This window comes from Ictalurus punctatus, chromosome 5 (assembly GCF_001660625.3).
Source record: "Ictalurus punctatus breed USDA103 chromosome 5, Coco_2.0, whole genome shotgun sequence".
Taxonomy (NCBI): Eukaryota; Metazoa; Chordata; class Actinopteri; order Siluriformes; family Ictaluridae; genus Ictalurus; species Ictalurus punctatus.
The window spans coordinates 25947857-25969101 of NC_030420.2; the positions used below are offsets into that span (position 1 = coordinate 25947857).

The 21245-nt window shown below is 38.1% G+C and overlaps 2 protein-coding genes across 4 annotated transcripts; both read left to right on the plus strand.

Moving 5' to 3' along the window:
* On the plus strand, window positions 1-9156 carry ub2v1 (ubiquitin-conjugating enzyme e2 variant 1). Of its 2 annotated transcripts, XR_006982462.2 has the most exons (5): window positions 1-70; window positions 2365-2513; window positions 5900-6025; window positions 7548-7739; window positions 8499-8636. XR_006982462.2 is itself a non-coding variant. In NM_001201109.1 (4 exon segments), coding segments are annotated over 4 exon segments (444 nt in total). In that variant the 5' UTR covers window positions 11-48; the 3' UTR covers window positions 8646-9156.
* Window positions 9157-9840: 684 nt separating this feature from the next.
* On the plus strand, window positions 9841-20719 carry slc52a3 (solute carrier family 52 member 3). 2 transcript variants are annotated; one of them, XR_001812685.3, is made up of 5 exons: window positions 9841-10952; window positions 13619-14746; window positions 18385-18508; window positions 18850-18920; window positions 19046-19133. XR_001812685.3 is itself a non-coding variant. In XM_017467710.3 (4 exons), exons 2-4 carry the CDS (start codon window positions 13728-13730, stop codon window positions 19259-19261), a joined length of 1359 nt encoding a protein of 452 aa, XP_017323199.1. In that variant the 5' UTR covers window positions 9841-10952; window positions 13619-13727; the 3' UTR covers window positions 19262-20719. The 2 variants fall into 2 exon arrangements, 1 of the variants encoding a protein (XP_017323199.1); XM_017467710.3 differs by lacking the exon at window positions 18850-18920 and having other exon boundaries at window positions 19046-20719.
* Window positions 20720-21245: the final 526 nt, after the last annotated feature.

The window sequence follows — 21245 nt, forward strand, 5'->3', positions numbered from 1 at the left end:
GCGCGGCCACGTGTGCGTGCGCGCTCTCGTTAACTGTTTATTTCCAAAATGGCGGTCGCCGCCGGATCAGGTAAATCATTTCCCTCATTTTCAGGTCTGCTTTAATGCCTCGCATGGGAATGTTAAAGACCTTCTGATAACCAGGAGATTAAGGCTGTGTATTTGTTTAGGCATGTTTACAATAAATACATTCATAGAAGTGTAAATGCGCGTCAGTTCCGCTGAGCAGCAGCGCACTTTGCTGGTATTAGCAAGGCTACCGGCTAACAAGCGGATAAATTAATGTTGGCTATCTTATTTCTGCGTTCCTTCAGCAGGCTTCTTGGAGAGACAGATTTTATTTTTTTTTAAATAGTGGCTAAATGTGAGCTGACCTCAACTGTAAAACTGCTTGGCAATTAATTAGAGGAATGGGGTGTGTAAATGAATCGTCAGCTCATTGTCATGTATGTGTTGTGCTAGGTTTATTTATTCAGCTGCTTTGTCCCTTAAGCTTTGTTGATGCTACTCAGTGAATAATATTGGGCGTTGGATTTGATACTTTCGTAATTATAGTTGTATTGCTTGTAAGTAAGCTTATTTAATAATGAAAAAAATAAAACACCCAGTGTAATAACCGATTAATGGTAACAGCACTGCAGCACCATTCATTCAGTGTGAATGATGTAAGCCTTAGTCAAGTGCACGCGTTTACCTTATTAACCTTCATTTTATATTTAACCAAAAGCATGCATTACAAGCATTATTTCTTTAAGTAGAATAATCAGTGCCAGTGGTTTGGCAGTATTCACACAGCTGATTCACATATGAGTGCCATTTTCTGCAAAGGCACTACCCAAAAGCCTCATCTGAAATCATGTGATACCTTAAATGTAATTATGGGTTTCATTTTGTAACATTACTCTAAAGCATTTATCCTAATGTACTCCATTAAAAAAAAGAAAGAAAAGTTAGTATGATTCAGCAATATTTTTTTAGGCCTCTGCATCTTACTCAGCATTTCTGGCTATGTCCTTTCCTTATCTTGTGTTTTTTTTTTTTTGTTTTTTTTTTTTTGTGAAAACTTTGATGTATATTATACTGCAGCTTGCACATTAAACATTTCATCACTGGAATTAAAATCAATATGGAGCAGAAGCCAAAGTCAGCAGCTTCACGTGCCTCTTAATTTGTGGAGTCACTCTGTGAAAAAGTTCTTGCCAGTTTAGGTGTGAGCTAAATTACTCAGGAGAGACTTTGCAATGAAAGTTTAAAAAAAAAAAACCCACCTTGTTTGCGTTTGCATGAAATCGGACTATATAAGTGAAACGAAATGCACATACCCTCACGCTGTCGATGCGACTGTGGTGTGCACAATTTACACTGGTCGTGTACGCTGCTGGCTTTACAAAATCGAGGGACTGCAGTCGAACTGTGTGTGTGAAAGACAGATGAGGTAATGCAGATGGCATCCCAGCTTTCCGGTGATGCTTGTGCAAACTTGCAGGGGGGAGAAAGAGATGAATGAAGTGCACCATGACAAATGCACGTGGCTGATGTGTAAAGAAGAATGTCACAGGTTTAGGCCTCCTGGGACAGATGCCCTTGAAAGAAATAGTGAAGGTCCTTTACGCCCGCAACAACAAAACACTGCCACTGAGCTGAATCGGCTACAACTTAACCTTGCCTGGCTGGATTCTGCTTTTAGCTAGAACGTGGTGATCAGCAGTGTTTGGTTGATGAGCAAGTGAACCGTGATGCATTGCAGGAGCAGTTGGATTTTTCCGAGAAATTGAATTTATACATCAGTCCGTACAGGATTTTGCCGAGTTTTTTTTGTGTGTGATTGTTGCGGCAAAAATGCTTGATTTTACTGTGGCTTTTTTTTCAAAATTGCCGATGCAACTTGTGGAGTGTGTTGTGCTTTTTTTTTCTCAAAATTACTCGAATTGACAGAATTGCAGTTGCGCAAGATTGTTTTGCATGGCCCAAATATCACAGTGATATTTGTTGGTAAATGAGAGCTTTTAGCTGTACTCATGTTCGACACATGGGATTCGAAGAGGGCTTTGGCTGAATGTGCGTTATGATGATGTCAAATGACACGTCTTGGCCCAAATCTGTGGAAGAAGATCTGCAGTAATTTTGAAAAAAATTGCAATCTCCTCTGACTATTGCAGCGTTCGCTTGATTTTGCGTTAAATTCACTAAATCCTGCGGGTCTGATGCATGCACTTAACTCTATTTAATAAGACATTGCAGCTCCTGAGTAAACAATATGAGATGCTTTAAAGTCTGAGTTTGTTATTAGATAGCTTTGGTAATTCTAGCTACTTTTTGAAGCTTGTGTTTCCAAAATGTTGTGATGTGTGTTTCTGTGGTCAGGCGTGAAGGTGCCACGCAACTTCCGGCTGCTGGAGGAGCTGGAGGAAGGCCAGAAAGGAGTGGGGGACGGAACTGTGAGCTGGGGTCTGGAGGATGACGATGATATGACCCTCACACGCTGGAGAGGCATGATAATCGGACCACCACGGGTAACATGCTACTGTCATAATTAGCCTCCTATGGGTTACACGCTTTCATAAGCATACGTAGTTATGCTGGGTAATGCACAAACACACTGTTTTGGTAAAGAAACAACCATTAAGTCAATATTAGCTCACAGCAAATATGAAAATGATTTGGCCACTGTAGGAAACATGCATGTGTAATTCAGGCATCTCCTGCTTCTCTTTGCCTCCTGTTTTTTTCTGTATTATTGCAAATAGTTGTAGACTGGCTTTTGCTGTGCTTAAAGTGCATTCAGAAAGTATTCAGAATTCAGACCCCCCCCACATTTTGTTGTGCAGACGAATGCTAAAATGCCTTCAGTTATTATTTGTTTTCACATCAATCTACACTCCACACCCCATCATGACAAAGCACAAACCAGATTTGCGATAATGAAGCAAATTTATTAAAAAGAAAAAAAAAAATAACATTGGCATATAACATTGACATAAGTGTTCAGACACTTTGCTATGTCTCTTGAACTTTAGCTCAGGTGCATCCCAATTCTCTGGATCATCTTGGAGAAGTTTCTACACTTGGATTGATTGGAGTCCATCTGTGGCAAATTCGATTAATTGGACATGATTTGGAAAGGCACACCTGTCTCTGTAAGGTCCAACAGCCGAAAATCAGGGAAAAAACCAAGCCACAAGGTCAAAGAAACTGCCTGCAGAGCTCAGAGACAGATCTGGGGAAGGCTACAAACCATTTCTGCTGCATTGAAGTTTCCCAAGAGCACACTGGCCTCCATAATTCTTAAATGGAAGAAGTTTGGAACAACCAGCACTCTTCCTAGAGCAGGCTGCCCGGCCAAACTGAGCAATCGTGGGAGAAGGATCTTGGAGAGTTGACCAAGAAACCGATGGTCATGCTGGTTGAGCTCCAGAGATTGTATGTGGAGAAGGCCAGCCATCACTGCAACACTCCAACGATCTGGGCTTTATGGCAGAGTGTCCAGACGGAAGCCGCTCCTCAGTGCAAGACACATGAAAGCCTGTTAGGAATTAGAAATTGTTTGTAGCCTTCCCCAGATCTGTGCCTCGACACAATCCTGTCCCTACATTCTGCAGGCAGTTCCTTTGACCTCATGGCTTGGTTTTTCTCTGATATGCATTTTCACCTTATATAGACAGGTGTGTGCCTCTCCAAATCGTGTCCAGTTAATTGAATTTGGCACAGGTGATCAACATGTAGAAACTTCTCAAAGATGATCCAGAGAAATGGGATGCACCTGAGCTAAATTTCAAGTGTCATAGCAAAGGTCTGAATACTTATGTCAATGGGATATTTCAAATAAGAAAAAAAATAAAAGAAATTTGCGGTATGGAGTGTGCTTTGATGTGAAAAGAAATTAAGGCATTTGAGCATAAATGAGGAACATAAAATGTGAAAAAAATGAAGGGGTCTGAATACCTTCTGAATGCACTGTATATGAATCAGTCTGTTTTAAATAAATGTTTGCTGCAGCAGAGCCCATTCGACACTGTTCTCACAACAGCAGTGTCATACCAGGCCTGCATACTGTATGTTAAATACAACTTACTGTTATACAGGCGGCATTTCCCTTGACCATAAGGTAGGAGCAAGGTTTATCGGATTACTTATGACGCTGAACATTAAATGATGAATTATATTTCTCCTTCACTAGCCTTGGTCTGATTTAGTTCGGTACTATATGACTTAGAGACTGACAGTCAGTACGTTTACATGGACAACAATATTATGATATTAACCCGAGTAAGATGATACTCTGATTAAGAAACTAGCATGTAAACAGCGATTATTGATGACCTTAATCCGACTGAAGTCATACCCGAAGTAAACACAAATTGAATTTAGACATTTGGAGTATTCCTATTTTAGTCATATTATCGACGTGCATTACATACATGTACACACCTTAATCACACTATTAACATCATGTGGGAGTTTTCACCGTATTTTGCTACAGGACATGTACACACATGGCAGCGCTCAACCGTTTGATGGCAAACGAGAGCACGGTTGTGTCCGAAATACATGTGAAATACACATATTTCAGCTACTGTATAGTAGGTTAGTACGCGGTTTCGGACGCAGCCCATGACTTCAATCAGTGGTTTATTTGCAATTGAAGCACTTGCGCTTATAGCATGACAGATGATTAACTGCACTTGAAGCTTTCGTAAAAATTAAAAATGAAACAGCCAGAACACTATATGGTACCATAACGAAGACGAACTGCATGTTGAGACGTAAAATTCTGGACGGAACATTGGACGGTGTGGCGTGGGGACGTAATGAAGTGTGCCGTTAATTGATCTATGTTCTATAACATTTTAAAACGGGAACATGAAAGGAGTATTCTAAAAGCAACTCACATAAAGTCCTAAATAACAATATTGTCTCATTCAGAATAAGGTCAATAATTAGATTACTGCTGTCCATGTCCATGTAGTCAGTGTCAAATGGGTTCAGTTCTGAAATGTGCTTATAAAGATGTAGGAAGTGAAACTTCCTGATGAAAGTGAACATACTGTTTCTCTGGAAACTTTGTGTATTATGCTAAAGTAAAAATTCTCTACATTTACTACTAAAATACTCTGCAGTTGCTTTCTCAACATTTCTGTGCAAAATGGCTATCAACGTTTCTGACAACTCATTCAGAAAGACTAGTGTAATGTGGATGAAAGATATTGTAATACAGTAAGTAGCCCCCACTTTTACTCATTTGCACTTAAGCAAGAATAAAGGTGTTCTTTTTCTTCCTCCTAAAGGTAATTCATGTTTCAGTGTGGTGGAATCAAGTTGGCTTCTTTTTTGGACAGTCTATGCTCATATCTAACTACATTGAAAAGTTTTCTTCTTCTGGGTTTAACACAAAATTCAACTGCTCAAGAAGCGCACTCTGGCCCACTGTTATAAAGTGTCAAAGTGTTTGACCTACAAACTTTTTCGATGTTGGCCTCGTCGTCACTGGTACTTGTGAGATCTTCCCACTGCTCTCTTTTGTAAACTAGGAATTCACTTTTCTTAGCCCTTCCATTGCTCTCTCAGACCCTTGACTTGTCATAGGGATCTGCTAGTCATATGGAACACTTGTCACCTGCTTTATAAAGAATGATGACTCACATCCTCTGTGTCAGTTTGACATTTCTGATATGAACCAAGCCCAGGGTACCAGAGTGTGTGAAATCGAGCATATCTAACTTAACTTTTTATTAAGGCTTAAAATAGATTACTAACCCATTTTTTTTGTTTGATGATTCTGACCTTTCCTGTTTGCATACAACAAAAAATTACCTGGTCTAAAACATCAACATGGCCTTTTCTTGTATGACTGGCTCTCTGATTAAAGTGCAAATTTTTTTCCCTCTGCTCTTCTTTTTAGACCATCTATGAGAACAGGATGTACAGTCTGCGAGTGGAGTGTGGACCCAGATATCCAGAAACACCCCCGTTTGTGAGATTTGTGACAAAGATCAACTTAAACGGAGTACACAACTCCAGTGGTGTGGTGAGTTTCTTTTTTCTTTTCCACTTTAGGAACATGCTGAATTATTTGTACTGTTCTGTGGTGCCAAAATTTGTTGCACTGGTTACTGATTGAGCCTTTAAAATGTAGATAGAAAAAAAAACAACATCTAAAGTGCCCATGAGATTGATGTTTCAGTGCTTTGTGTGTGGTTCCATTTGTGTCATTACATACCTCTGTATATGGAACAAATAGCTACAGTTATTGTAGTTATTGTCATTTTAATTGTGAAATGGAAAAAAATGGTGCGCGAATCTGGATGACTCATCCTGCTCTTCATGGACTAAATTTGTGTTCAACTGATCGCTCACTACAGTGCTTATATTTGATGTGATGTATCTTGAATGTCATTTGCTGTTGTGGAAATACAGTGAGGGGAAATAAATATTTAGATACTTTTGTTTTTGTATATACTTCCACTTTATTTAATGTACTTCCACTGCAGGTACAGTGCCATCCACTAATAGTTGCACTCCGGTTAAATATAAGCAAAGGAGGCTGTGGAAATTTGTCTATATTGTTGAACCCTTTGAGCTTTTGTTAAAAAAAAAAAAAAATCACAAAAATACTATGCTCTCATGGATATCAAACAATTGCAAACACAACACAGGTTTATATATATATATATATATAAATATAGATGTGCAACAATTATTGCCACCGCTATGAATTCATTAGAAAAATATATTTGAAGTATATTCCCAATTATATTTGACATTTTTGAATTGGATTTATTTTTGTTAGCTTTACATGTATATTTGTAATATAGTGTCCCAATACTTTGTTCCCTACGAATGTTTTTACCTTCTTAATTGCAGATTTTGTTTATTGCACATTTTAGAATGTAACCATCTATTGTATATTTTAGAATTATACACATTCTTGCAGATTTTTTTTTTGTTCTGTTGCAGATTTTAAAATTTCACCCTTTATAGCACATTTTTATAATTTCACACACTAGTGCACAATTTAGAATTTTGCCCTCTATTGCAAATGTCAAACATTTAATCTTGTTACACATTTTCAAATTTCTCCCTGTTGCAGAGTTTAGAATTTTATCCTCCTAGTTGCAGGTTTAAGAATTTCACTCTTTATTGCAGATTTTTTATTTTTACATGCTTTTTATTGTACATTTTTGAATATCACCCATGTAGTTGCACATTTTAGAATTTCACTCTCTTAGTTGCAGATTTAGAAATTTCACCCTCTAAGGATGACTTTGCACTTTGCTCTCTAATGAAGATTTTAAAATTTCACTTTATTTATCGCAGATGTTTAGAATTTTGTCCTGTTGCAGATTTCAGAATTTTACTTTCTGTTGCACATTTTAGAATTTTACCCTCTTTATGGCAGATTTCAGAATTTTATGTTCTCTTGAAGATTTGAGAATTTTGTCCTTTATTACAGATGTTAGAATTTTCATGCTTTATTGCACATTTAAGAATCCCTCTATCTTTGCAGATTTATTTATTTATTTATTTTAAAATTTTTTCTCTTTCTGCAGAGTTTCACCCTCATAGTTGCAGATTTTAGAATTTTACACCGAGATAGACAGAGTACTTTATTGATCCCTGAGGGAAATTTTGTTGCAGCAGTACAATAAACAACAAGGACACAGACAATGGACAGAAAACACTGATTACAGTACCCATACATCAGTGAACTACCCTTAGTGCTACCCTTAGTAGCAACAAAAGTAAGTAAAGTGCTTGTAGTGTAGGTGATGACCATCAGGTGACTGTCATTAGAATGTGCCAGTAATTAATAAAAAAAAAAAAGAATAATAATTACAGTGCAGTACCCTTAATTGTAGATTTGTAATTTCACTATTATAATGCAGATTTTAGAATTTCAGCCTATTGCAGACTTTTAGCCTTTATTTCAGATTTTAGAATTTTACTATCTGATGCAGATGTTAGAAGTTTTTGGCTTCTCTGTTATAGGTTTTAGAATAATCTTTGCAAGTTACTTTACTGAAGAAGATTTAATAATGTTCATCCACTGCATGCATTACTCTTACAGCTGCAAGTACATGCCTTTGGAATTGTAGGATTTAAGGCACTGTCCCAAACCAATGTGCAGCAATGGTGTAGTGACATGCAATACTACTTGTATTGAGTGTTATGAGAAAATGACTTTATTGTGCAGACCTGTCACAGGTACTGAGTAGGCTACCTGATAAAAGATGAAAAGCTCTGAACAAGAGCTTGTCTTTTTGCACTCGCCTTTTTTTTATTACAGATTTTAGAGAAGTTGCTGCAGTAACATCCTGCTAACTAGTGACAAGAACACTGTAGTGATGCTGTTTAGCCAACTGCACATCTTCCCACACAGCAACAGATAAATGCTCAGTGTTTTTACATAGTTCTGCAGTAACGTCTGTGAAGGCAGTGTGTTTCTTTATGATTAGAAATATGTTATGGTGGTGTGATTATGTTTCTATGTGTGTTTTAAGGTGGAACCGAGGGCAGTGTCATCTTTGGCAAAGTGGCAGGACTCCTATAGTATCCGAGTGGTGCTGCAGGAGCTTAGACGACTCATGATGTGCAAAGAGAACATGAAGCTCCCACAACCGCCTGAGGGACAGATTTACACCAACTGAGACTGTACTATACTGCAAATACACACACACAGTCTGCCTTTAGCATTTTGTTTTCTTCTCATTTGTATTCATTTTCATTCCTCTCTCCGATCAGTCATCCTTGAATTCATAAATGTGCAAACTCTTTCTTGCTCTATCTGTCTCTTAGACTTTTTCTGTCCCTCATGCACATATACAAACCCCATCTGGAAAGAATTCATGCCTCAACTCGCACACATCCCACTACTGTCCCTCCCTTTTCTCATTTTTCTGAACGAAAGATGAGTGTTCAGTTCTTTGGTTGTCTTGGGACAAATCATTTGAATACTGTGCATCTTACTAATCTTTGTTTTTGTTATTGTTTGTTATAAATTCAGATTGTATAATATCATAAATAATCTTATTGAGTGTGACTTGTGGTTGTATTTTTGTCATTTTCATATCGAAAATCTTTTGCTTGAGTGCAATTCAGCTCAGCTTTATGCATTGTAATGTCGTTGTAGATGTTCGGTAGTAAAGTTGGTATTTGCAATCTGCAGTTGTCAAATGATATTTAAACCTGGGTAAATATAAAATGTGTTCTCTGAACCTCAGAAGTCCATACACGTTATGTTTGTCTTAACGTCATTTGCAAATGTGCACATATTGCAGGCAGAAACTTGATAAACAAATGAAATAAAAAGAGAAAAGTTTAATAAAAAGTGCCTAAGAAACAAATCATGATTGCGAAAAACCATTGAAAAACATTATTTTTAGAAAGTGTACCGTAGACCAGTTTGTACTCATGTTTCAAATGGGCCTGCCGTATGAATCGACAACATGACATCAAAGCTGTCTGCGCACAGGTTTTCTCCGGGTTCTCTGGTTTCCTCAAACTTCCCAAAAACATGCTGCTATGTGAGTTGGTGAGTCTAACTTGCCCCTAGATGTGAATAAATAATGACTCATTGAAAAAGTATTTAAAACAGTTTATTGGTAGAATGGTCTATACTCTAAGACCAAGTGCCGAGCTTAATAATATCACATTTCAGTTAACGTTATTTGGCCGACCTATTTTTATGGTGTTTTTAGGTCATTGTTCACCGAACTATAACTGTCAGGTTTATTTAATAATTGGTGAAATATGTTCAGCCAAGAATGACAAAATACAACCCAGTCAAATATGAAACAAGTTAGTTAAGCAACTTTCCAGTTTGTGCTTGTCTGAAATCCAGTGCTAAGCAAAAAAAAAAAAAAAAAAAAAAAATAGTTAAGGTGTGTCATAACAATTTCAAAAGTGTCCACTAGGAGACAGATCTGATGCACTGAAGCAATGTTCCAGTTCACTTGCCTCATTTCAAGGCTTGTTATAAATGAAATCCTGGAAGACAGTGAGAGTTAGAATACATACATTGGTGTGTGTGTGTATATATATATATATATATATATATATATATATATATATATATATATATATATATATATATATATATATATAGGTATGGTTTCTAAAAGGAAACCCTCTATGGCTTCAGAGTTCCCTCTGAAGAATGCTAATTGGAATTGTTTTTGAGCATACATACATATGTTTTCCTTTGCTAAATGAGTGGGAAGATAAACACAATGTCCATTATATATATGGTCAATTAAAAATGTTTTTCTTCTCAAGAAGTTCAGGGTGTCAGTACTCACACGCCATACTCACCTTTTCAATATGAGTTATATACCGAAGTTTCCCTTGACAGGGAAAAAAGGAGTTGCACAGAACTGCATATACACCTTTCAAAATCTTTGGAACTAAACTACCTCTCTCATAAATCTGCATACCTATATGCAGGCAATGTGTCTTGCAATTCTAAAGGATCTTCTAACTATTGTAATTAGAGCACAAGAGTAGAGAACATTGTAAAAGAAAATAAAACACTGCCTGGATTGGCATGTCTACTATAGTCATACTATACTATAGTCATACTATAGTCAAGTGTAAATTTTATATGTCTAATCTTTTTAGAAGCTGGCCATAAAAAAGTGCAATTTCATTAAGTATAGGCTAATATAGTATACATAGTCATGCAACAGTGCTATAAATGTAGTCATAAAATAAGGTTAATATTGAATTGAATGCTACACTAGTAGTAAAATAAGAAGCAGTCACTTACACTCCTCCTGCCATGCTCCAGAATCCTAATTGAATATTTGAGAGCAGGATGGTCGTGCTACGTTGTTGTGGTCCTGAAGGTGTGTTGGAGTATTTCCTCACTTTTGCTGCTGTTAAAACTCAACAGTGCTGTGAATTTGTGTGACCTAACACAGGACCTCTGGACTTCGTTCCTTCCACTATCTCAAACTGTGAGTAAGAAATTTATGAGCTGAGAGTAGTGAAGTGAAAAAGGTCCAAAAAAAAAAAAAAAAAAGGAATTGTATTGTAGATTATTGAGATTTTTATAGTTTAATTTTTAAACAATATTTTATACATGTCTTAGTCACATGTAGAATGTGTGGCTCATAATCACTATGTGCACAGGCCAGATATATTGTTGTATTTGACATTGGGTTCTGCTCAAACATTTCCTTAAAATATTTATTTTCTACATCTAGATATCCTTTTGTTTATACAAATGGATCTCATGAGGGGCCAAGTTACTAGAAACAAAATTTCCATCAAGCTGAATATATAAGATAAACAATATAAACACTATTATGTTTTACTTTGAAAGTAAGCTGATGTTGGAAATAATACAAGTGAAATTGTTCCCGTTTGAAATAGAATAGATCGCATTTATAACAAGAAAGTTTCTAGCAAGTCATTTCATACAGTATGTTCACCTGGTTGACTGAAATATTTTAGTCCTCTGAATGACAAATCTAGCCAACAATCTAATGTTTGTACAGTTTGACACTGATATGAGGTCTACTGCTTGTAGCTGGATTTCACAAAGTAACAGAGGGTGACAAATTAAAGGAAAAAACATTGTGCATTAATAAAGTGTTGTCATTGTGAGCCACTAGAACAATTCAATGTCTCTGGAACTGTACAACAGGCCAAACGCCATTTCTCCAAAAGAGAATATCCTTAAATAGTGCTTTGATGTTGGTTGTTGAGAACGCTGTGTACCATGTTGGTTCAATATCTCCCTTAGGTTTTCTGTTGCATTAAGAAGGTCATAGCATATGATTTGCCTCATTTTCATCCTCATTAAACAGTGCAGTGAGTCCTCGTGCCCCTTGTCATCCTGGAAGAAACCAGTCCCATCAAGATAGAAACATTTTATTGTAGGGTAAATGTGATCAGTCAGAAGAATATTGCCAGCATAACAGAGCCACTGGTTTTTGCTTTCATTTGTCACTTGTTTGAAGGTGCTAAATAAACAGTACAGTGGTGCAGTGAGTAACATTGCTGCCTCACAGCTCCAGGGTCCTGGGTTTAATCCTAAACTTAAGTTACCATCCAAAGATAACACATGCATATTTTGAAAATAGTCATTTTACAGTCACTTCATTTTATGTTACTCACAGCTCCTTATTGCAGAATGTTGTTACTCAGTAACGATGAGATATTAATGTCAGTGAAACTGATCAACTTTGTCTTCATATTCATATATCTTCACTTGGTTCCAATAGTTTCTTTGGAGAGAGGAAAGAAAAAGCATGGCATGCCACACACAAGCCCTTATTGCAGAAAGTGGTTAATAAGTAATAAGGAAAATAAAGAAAATCTGAAAGGAGACTTTAACACTGCTAACCTCTGTAAAAGTGATAAACACTGCTGGTGCCCTTTCACCTACTTTTGAGGCAGTAATTCAGAGGCTAGATTCACCTTCTATACACTCACGTCAATAATGTTCACATCAACCATCAGAATGATGAAAAATTTGATCTCAGTGACTTTGACTGTGGCATGGTTCTTGCGACAGGCTGTTTTGAGAGTTTCAGAAACTGCTGATCTCCTGGGATTTTCATACACAACAATCTATAGAATTTACATAGAATGGTGTGAACAACAACAACAACAACAATAAATCCAGCAAACAGCAGTTCTGGGTCAAGGGAAAATGGCCAGAATGGTTTAAGCTGACAAGAAGGCTATGGTAACTCAAATAACCACTCTTTGCAAAACATGTCAAACCTTGAGGTGGTTAGGCTACGACAGCAGAAAATCACATTGGTTTCCACTCATGTCAGCCAACAACAATAATCTGAGGTTACGGTGGGCACAGGCTCACTGAAACTGGACAGTTTGAAGATTAGGGAAAAAACGTGATGTGTTTATAGAGACTATGGTGTGTGCAAATCCCAGAAAACCAGCAGTTACTGAAATACTTAAACCAGCCAATCTGGCACCAACAACCATGCCAGGGTAAAAGTCACTCAGATCGAATTTTTCCCCCCCATTTTAAAATTTGACGTGAACATTAACTGAATCTCTTGACTATCTGCATGATTTTATGCATTGTGCTGCTGCCACATGATTGGCTGATTAGATAATTTCATGAATGAGCAGGGGTACAGGCGTTCCTATTAAATGGACCAGTGAATGTATATTAACAATATTTAAATGACAGCAGCAGTAGGATTTTTGAACTTGCTTTTTATAAATCTGATCCTATGAATATGGGTCATGTATGTTTCTGAGAAATGGAAATCAGTTCCAATTTCCAAGGTTTGGTCTAACCACTTTTCCTTCTGAACAGTGAAACTGTTGAAACAAACTGATAATGAAAAGGTATAGAGTAGGACTACTGACACCCTGAACGTCTTGTGATACTTCAGAAGGAAAAAAATCTAGTGGACCATATTTATAAAGAAAATTGTGTGGAGCTTGAAGCCATGCACCTGCTAAGTCTCAGCCTCCTGGTTATTTATGATCACTTTTTTCTAGTTGGCTCTCCTTGAAAAGCAGTGTAAGCATCTATGTGATATCCTCTGGGATCTTTTCTACCCTTTTTCAATAGTTTCTATTCTTAGTAAAATTCTCAAGGGTTGCCTTAAAATTTATTACTCTGCTCTTCTTTCAGGAGTGGTGGACTGATATCTTCACTAAGCAAACAGACAAATACCAGCCATACAAAAAAAACAACAAAAAAAAAACATTCCTGACATCTCAGACTATTATTCAGTTTTCCCATGATGTCTCTGTATATCCACGTGCTGGCCTGCGCCTTTGGCCTTGGCTCTTGGGTGGCCGTTAATGGAATGTGGGTGGAGCTGCCACTAATCGTCAACGTTCTACCAGAAGGATGGGACTTACCTTCGTACCTTACAGTCATCATCCAGCTGGCCAATATCGGCCCTATCCTAGTTACCCTTGTGCATAAACTATATCCGGGTCGACTACGTGAGAATCTGGTGATCTGTGCAGTGCTGATGATTGGTATATTAGCATGCATCCTACTGACAGTGTTCTGGAAGAAGACAACGGTGTTTTTTGGTCAACCGAGAAGCACTGCATTCTTTATTATCACATTCTTTCTGTCTCTGGTGGACTGCACATCCTCTGTCACCTTCCTGCCTTTCATGATGCAGCTCCCAAACAAATACATCACAACGTACTTTATTGGTGAAGGATTAAGTGGGTTTTTGCCTGGGCTGGTAGCTCTGGCTCAAGGGGTTGGCATGACCAAATGTGTTGATGTCTCCCAAACATCAGGGAACCTCTCAAACCCTGGCCATGAGAACTTCACACTAGAAGCTCAGTACCTTCCTCCTAACTTCTCCACAGAGATCTTCTTCTCGTTTCTGGTGGTCATGATGGTGATAAGTCTTGGTGCTTTTGGCTTGCTTAACCATGTCCCTTGGTCGTTAACACGTTCCACTGAAGATCTGGTGTCTGAACCAGGTACTGTGGTAATGGTTAGTGGCGGTCTGGAAAACCAGGCAGCAAACAATTCAGGGATGAACAGCCAGGAAAGGGCCACTGGAGACCAGCCCAAGCCTTTGATAGTGAAGTCATACTATTCCAGATATGAGCTTGCCTTCATCTACTGCATGGTGGTGTGTGTGAATTGTGCAACCAATGGACTACTGCCATCAGTACAGACGTTCTCGTGCATGCCCTATGGGAATATGGTCTATCACCTCTCAGCTTCTCTGTCATCACTTGCTAACCCACTGGCCTGCCTTATTGCCATGTTTGCTCCCAAACGGTATGCTATGATATCATAATCACTCACAGTGCATCCGGAAATTATTCATAGCGCTTTACTTTTTCCACATTTTGTTATGTTACAGCCTTATTCCAATATGGATTAAATTCATTATTTTCCTCAAACTTCTACAAACAATACCCCATAATGCCAACGTGAAAGAAGTTTGTTTGAAATCTTTGCAAATTTATTAAAAAAATAAAATAAATAAAAGCACATGTACATAAGTATTCACAGCCTTTGCTCAGTACTTTGTTGAAGCACCTTTGGCACCAATTACAGCCTCAAGTCTTTTTGAGTATGATGCCACAAGCTTTATTTTTGGGTGGTTTCTCCCATTCTTCTTTGCAGGACCTCTCAAGCTCCATCAGGTTGGATGGGGAGCGTCGGTGCACGGCCATTTTCAGATCTCTCCAGAGATGTTCAATCGGGTTCAAGTCTGGGCTCTGGCTGGGCCACTCAAGGACATTCACAGAGCTGTCCTGTAGCCACTCCTTCGTTATCTTGGCTGTGTGCTTAGTTGCCCTGTTGGAAGATGAACCTTCACCACAGTCTGAGGTCCAGAACGCTCTGGAGCAGGTTTTCATCAAGGATGTCTCTGTACATTGCTACATTCATCTTTCCCTCGATCCTGACTAGTCTCCCAGTTCCTGCCGCTGAAAAACATTCCCACAGCATGATTCTGCCACCAGCATGCTTCACTGTAGGGATGGTATTGGCCAGGTGATGACTGGTACCTGGTTTCCTCCAGACATGACGCTTGCCATTCAGGCCAATCTTTGTTCAAACTTTGGTCTGAGAGTCCTTCAGGTGCCTTTTGGCAAACTCCAGGTGGGCTGTCATGTGCCTTTTACTGAGGAGTGGCTTCCGTCTGGCCACTCAACCATACAGGCCTAATTGGTGGAGTGCTGCAGAGATGGTTGTTCTTCTGGAAGTTTCTCCTCTCTCCACAGAGACATGCTGGAGCTCTGTCAGAGTGACCATCGGGTTTTTGGTCACTTCTCTGACTGAGGCCCTTCTCCCCCGATCGCTCAGTTTGGCCAGGTGGCCAGCTCTAGGAAGAGTCCTGGTGGTTCCAAACTTCTTCCATTTACGGATGATGGAGGCCACTGTGCTCATTGGGACCTTCAATGCTGCAGAAATGTTTCTGTACCCTTCCCCAGATCTGTGCCTCGATACAATCCTGTATCGGAGGTCTACAGACAATTCCTTGGACTTCATGGCTTGGTTTGTGCTCTGACATGCATTGTTAATTGTGGGACCTTATATAGACAGGTGTGTGCCTTTCCAAATCATGTCCAATCAACTGAATTTACAGGTGGACTCCAATCAACTTGTAGAAACATCTCATGGATGATCAGTGGAAACAGAATGCACCTGAGCTCAATTTTGAGTGTCATGGCAAAGGCTGTGAATACTTCTGTACATGTGCTTTTTTGTTTTGTGCTTTGCAAATTTTTAATAAATTTGCAAAGATTTCAAACAAACCTCTTTCACGTTGTCATTATGGGGTATTGTTTGTGGAAGTATATATTTTGAGGAAAATAATTAATTTAATCCATATTGGAATAAGGCTGTAACATAAAAAAATGTGGAAAAAGTGAAGTACTGTGAAGACTTTCCGGATGCACTCTATCTTATGACATTGATATTTACCTATTGACAATATTGATATTCTAGACTCTTAGAAGATAGAGTGGTGCTTAAAAGTTTGTACTTTAGAAATTTCTATATATCTGCATAAATATGGATATATATATATATTTTTTCACACAAGTCCTAAAAGTAGATAAAGAAAACCCAATTAAAAAATGAGACAAAAATATTATACTTGGTCATTTATTTATTAAGGAAAATGATCCAATATTATATATCTCTGAGTGGCAAAAGTATGTGAACCTCTTGGATTAGCAGATCATTTGACGGTGAAATTAGAGTCAGGTGTTTTCAATCAGTGGGACAGCAATCAGGTGTGAGTGAGAATCCTGTTTTATTTAAAGAAGAGGGATCTATAGAAGTCTGATCTTTGATACACATGTTTGTGGAAGTGTATCATGGCATGAACAAAGGAGATTTCTGAGGGCCTCAGAAAAATAGTCTGAGATGCTCATCAGACTGGAATAGGTTATAAAACCATCTCTAAAGAGACTGGACTCCACCAATCAGTTAGACAGATTGTGTACAAATGGAGGAAATTCAAGACCATTGTTACCCTCCCTGGTAGCGGTTGACCAACAAAGATCACTTCAAGAACAAGACCTGTAATAGTTTGCAAGATCATGAAGGAGCAATGGTAACTTCCAAGCAACTGAAGGCCTCTCTCACATTGACTAATGTGAATTTTCATGAGTCCACCATCAGGAGATGACAGGGTTGCAACGAGAAAGCCACTGCTCTCCAAAAAGAACATTGCTGCCCCTCTGCAGTTTGCTAAAGATCATGTGGATAAGCCAGAAGGCTACTGGAAAAATGTTTTGTGAATAGATGAGACCAAATTAGAATTTTTGGTTTATATGAGAAGTGTTTGTAGAAAGGAAAACACTGCATTCCAGAATAAGAACCCATCCCATCTGTGAACCATGGTGGTGGTAGGATCATGGTTTGGGCCTGTTTTGCTGCATCTTGGCCTTGATGAAACAATGAATTCTGAATGATACCAGGGAATTCAAAAGGAAAATGTCAGGACATCTGTCCATGAACCGAATCTAAAGAGAAAGTGGGTCATGCAGCAAGACAACAACCCTACGCACACAAGTCAGTCTACCAAAGAATGGTTAAAGAGGAATAAAGTTAATGTTTTGGAATTTCCAAGCCTGACCTTGGGTCAGGAAAGTCCTGACCTTAAGTCAATAGTTCATGTGAGGAAACCCACTAACATCCCAGAGTTGAAGCTGTTCTGTACTGAGGAATGGGCTAAAATTCCTCCAAGCCGATGTGCAGGACTGATCTATAGTTACCCTGAAATGTTTAGTTACAGTTATTACTGCATGAGGGGGCCCACACCAGATACTGAAAGCAAATATTCATATACTTTTTCCACTTACAGATATGAAATATTAGATCATTTTCCTCGATAAATAAATGACCAAGTTTTTTTTTGTCTCATTTGTTAAATTGGTTTCTAGTTGTCTACCTTTAGGACTTTTGTTAGGATGTTTTAGGTCATATTTATGCAGACATATAGAAAAGTGTAAAGGATTCATAAAATTTCAAGCACCACTGTAGTTACTCAAGGGTTCTTTGGGGGTTACCACAACCTGTTCTTTATGGGGAACTCACAACCTAGTGGTCAGTGATGGTTCAGTGATTAGGGATTTGGACTACTGTTTCCATCAAGGCGGGCCCTTGGTGAGGTTCATAACCCTTATCTGCTCAATCTATCTGTCAGTTTGAAATTCCTTCAGATGAAAGTGTCTGCAAAATGAATAAATGTAAAACTTGGAAGTGTTAGTGATTCTTGCAATTTGACAGAGCAAAGAAGCCTTTATTTTCTCTAAGGATCTAATTTCATTCCACTGCAATTTCACCATCAAATCTTCATTAGTGTGACTGTCCTTCAGTGTGCCTGTAATAATTAGCTAATAAACACTATTAGGTGCAATGTTTTCATGTTCTTATGTTCTCATTGTTTTTCATAGCTCGCTGGTGTTGCTGGGTATTCTGTGCTTGCTGGGTACTGGTTTCGGTGGATACAACATGGCTATGGCAGTCATGAGTCCTTGTCCAATTTTGCAAGACTCACCACTAGGAAAAATTCTAATTGTAAGTCAAATACACCTGAACCACGGTGACTTCTGCAAAGTCCTGTGATAGGCTAATTCAGGGGTGTCCAATCTTATCCGCAAAGTTCCGGTGTGGGTGCAGGTTTTCATTGCAATCAAGCAGGAGCCACATCTGATTCCACCTGTTTAATCAGTTGATCTTGGCTTTCAATAGACACAGGTGTGGCTTCTGCTTGGTTGGAATGAAAACCTGCACCAACACCGGCCCTTTGCGGATAAGATTGGACACATTCATTATAATTCTTTACATTTACTTATTGTACACACATTAAGATTCAGCCATCTGAAGTAATCTGCAACTTGTTGTTCTTGTTATTCTAGCAAAATAGCAAATTCTAATTTGTCCCTTACACCAGTCCCTTGTCCCTTACACCAATGGCTTCTGCTAAATGGTATGTGATTGGTAACTAATTACATTGGCTGCACAATGCAGCATCTGGTACTCAGTGTTCTCAAAAATGCCCAACATCTCAATCCACATTATAATGCAATCTAAACATTCGTACATGTGTCCTAGGTCTTGTCATGGATTCTCTTCACTGGCCTGTTGTCCTACGTAAAGGTGATGGTGGGAGTCATTCTAAGGGACCAGAGCCACATTGCCTTGGTGTGGTGTGGAGCGGCAGTACAGGCCGGATCTCTCTTAGGATCATTCATTATGTTTCCCCTGGTCAGCATTTATCATCTGTTTAAGTCAGGGGATATCTGCAACAACAAGTGCACATCATTCTGATCCTTTCCTGTGTGCATAAGGAACATGATGTGATATAGAAAACGGATGATTATGAATGAATGATGAATTATAACAATGTAATAATACAAATACAAGATACATTAGACTGTGTACACTCCAACTGTAGGGTGACATTAATACATGATTGACACAGTACAGAAATCCTGTACTTGAGTAGAAGTAGGATCATCCTTTGTGGTCTATTTAATTTTTGCACTTGCTTTTAAATATGTGTTATTTCATTGATCTTCAGTAACAGCTTAGTCAAGATAATCATGGGAACAGTGGGCACAAGGCAGAAACACACCCTGGATGGAACTCTAGTGAATTTATGAAAGCAAATATTTTAAAGTTAGAAAAAATACATTTCATAGTTAACTCAGTTTGTTAAGATTTAACACAACAAAACACATTAAATGTTAGATTTCATTTTTAAAAAATGTTTTTTTCCTTATAGATATTTTTTAATATGTTCTTTAAAATATACCACTGGTTTGTAGTGATGTATTTACACTAATGTATTATATTGAATGAGACTTCACAGGCTTTGTTGATAAAAGTACCTTATATTGACCATTTAAAAATTTTAAATTAAAGGCCCCTTGATCAAATCAACACTTAAATAGAACTTTTTCAACAGCATGAAGTTTGGTAAACGGTCTTACCCAGAAACACACAGAAATGATGAGGAAGAAGGTGATTGAAATACATCAGTCTGGGAAGAGTTACAAAGCTGTTTCAAAGGCTCTGGGACTCCAAAGAACCACAGTGAGAGTCAGTATCACCAAATGGAAAAACTCGGAACGGTAATGAACCTTCCCAGAAGTGTCGGACCTTCCAAAATTCCAACAAGAGCATAGCAACTACTCATCCAGGAAGTCATAAAAGAGCCAAGGACAAGATCAAAGGACCTACAGGCCTCTCTTGCATCAGTAAAGGTCACTGTTCATGACTCCACTATCAGAAAGACACTGGACAAAAATGAAATCCATGGAAGAGTGGTGAGGTGAAAACCACTTCTAACCCAGAAGAACATTAAGGCTCGTCTGAATTTATCCAAAACACACCTTGATGATCCACAAAAAGAGGATCATACCTACAGTCAAGCATGGTGGTGGAGGTGTGATGGTGTGGGGATGCTTTGCTGCTTCAGGGTATGGCAACTTAAATAATTGAGGGAAATTGTACTCTCTACCAGAAAATCCTAAGACCTGTCCGGTCTTCAGTCTGTAAAATAATGATCCAAAGCATAGGAGTAAATCCTAGTCCTAGAAATAAGTGAAAGACTAATTTACAGTTATCGGAAGTGTGTGGTTGCAATTATTGCTGCTAAAGGTGACACAACCAGATTTTAAGTTTAAGGGGGCAATTAGTTTTTCACATCGGTGATAGGTGTTGGATAACTTTTTTTTTCTTCAGTAGAAAAATAAAATAAATAAAAACTGTATTGTGTGTTTACTCAGGTTGCCTTTGTTTTATGTTATATTTTGTTTGAAGATCTAACTATTTAGTATGAGATATACAGAAGAAATTACAGCATTGTATGTATATATTTGTGTTTTCATATTGGTAGGTTTTAAGAATAGAATCAGATTTTTTTTGTTTAATAGTCTGGGTTTTTTTAAATTTATTTTTATTATTTATTTATTTATTTAATTTTTTTTATTGTTTCATAGTATGCCTGCAGTAGCATGTAATGAAAAAAGAGCTAAAGCTAGAATGTACATGACTTAGCGACAGAACACTGCTCACATACCTCTATTTAAAAATGCAAATACAGATAAACTTGCAATAATAATTGCAGAAAGTTTTAAATGATTCATAAAGCCACAACATGTCAGTTACTGATGTACAGACTTCAGAATTTCCATATGATTAACTTTGCTGCTAAGGTAGACATGTAAGTGCCTGATTAATTTCCTGACTGGAAATAGGCCTCATGTGTGCAAAGAAGCCTTCTTCATGAGAGGTGCTGGAGTCATCA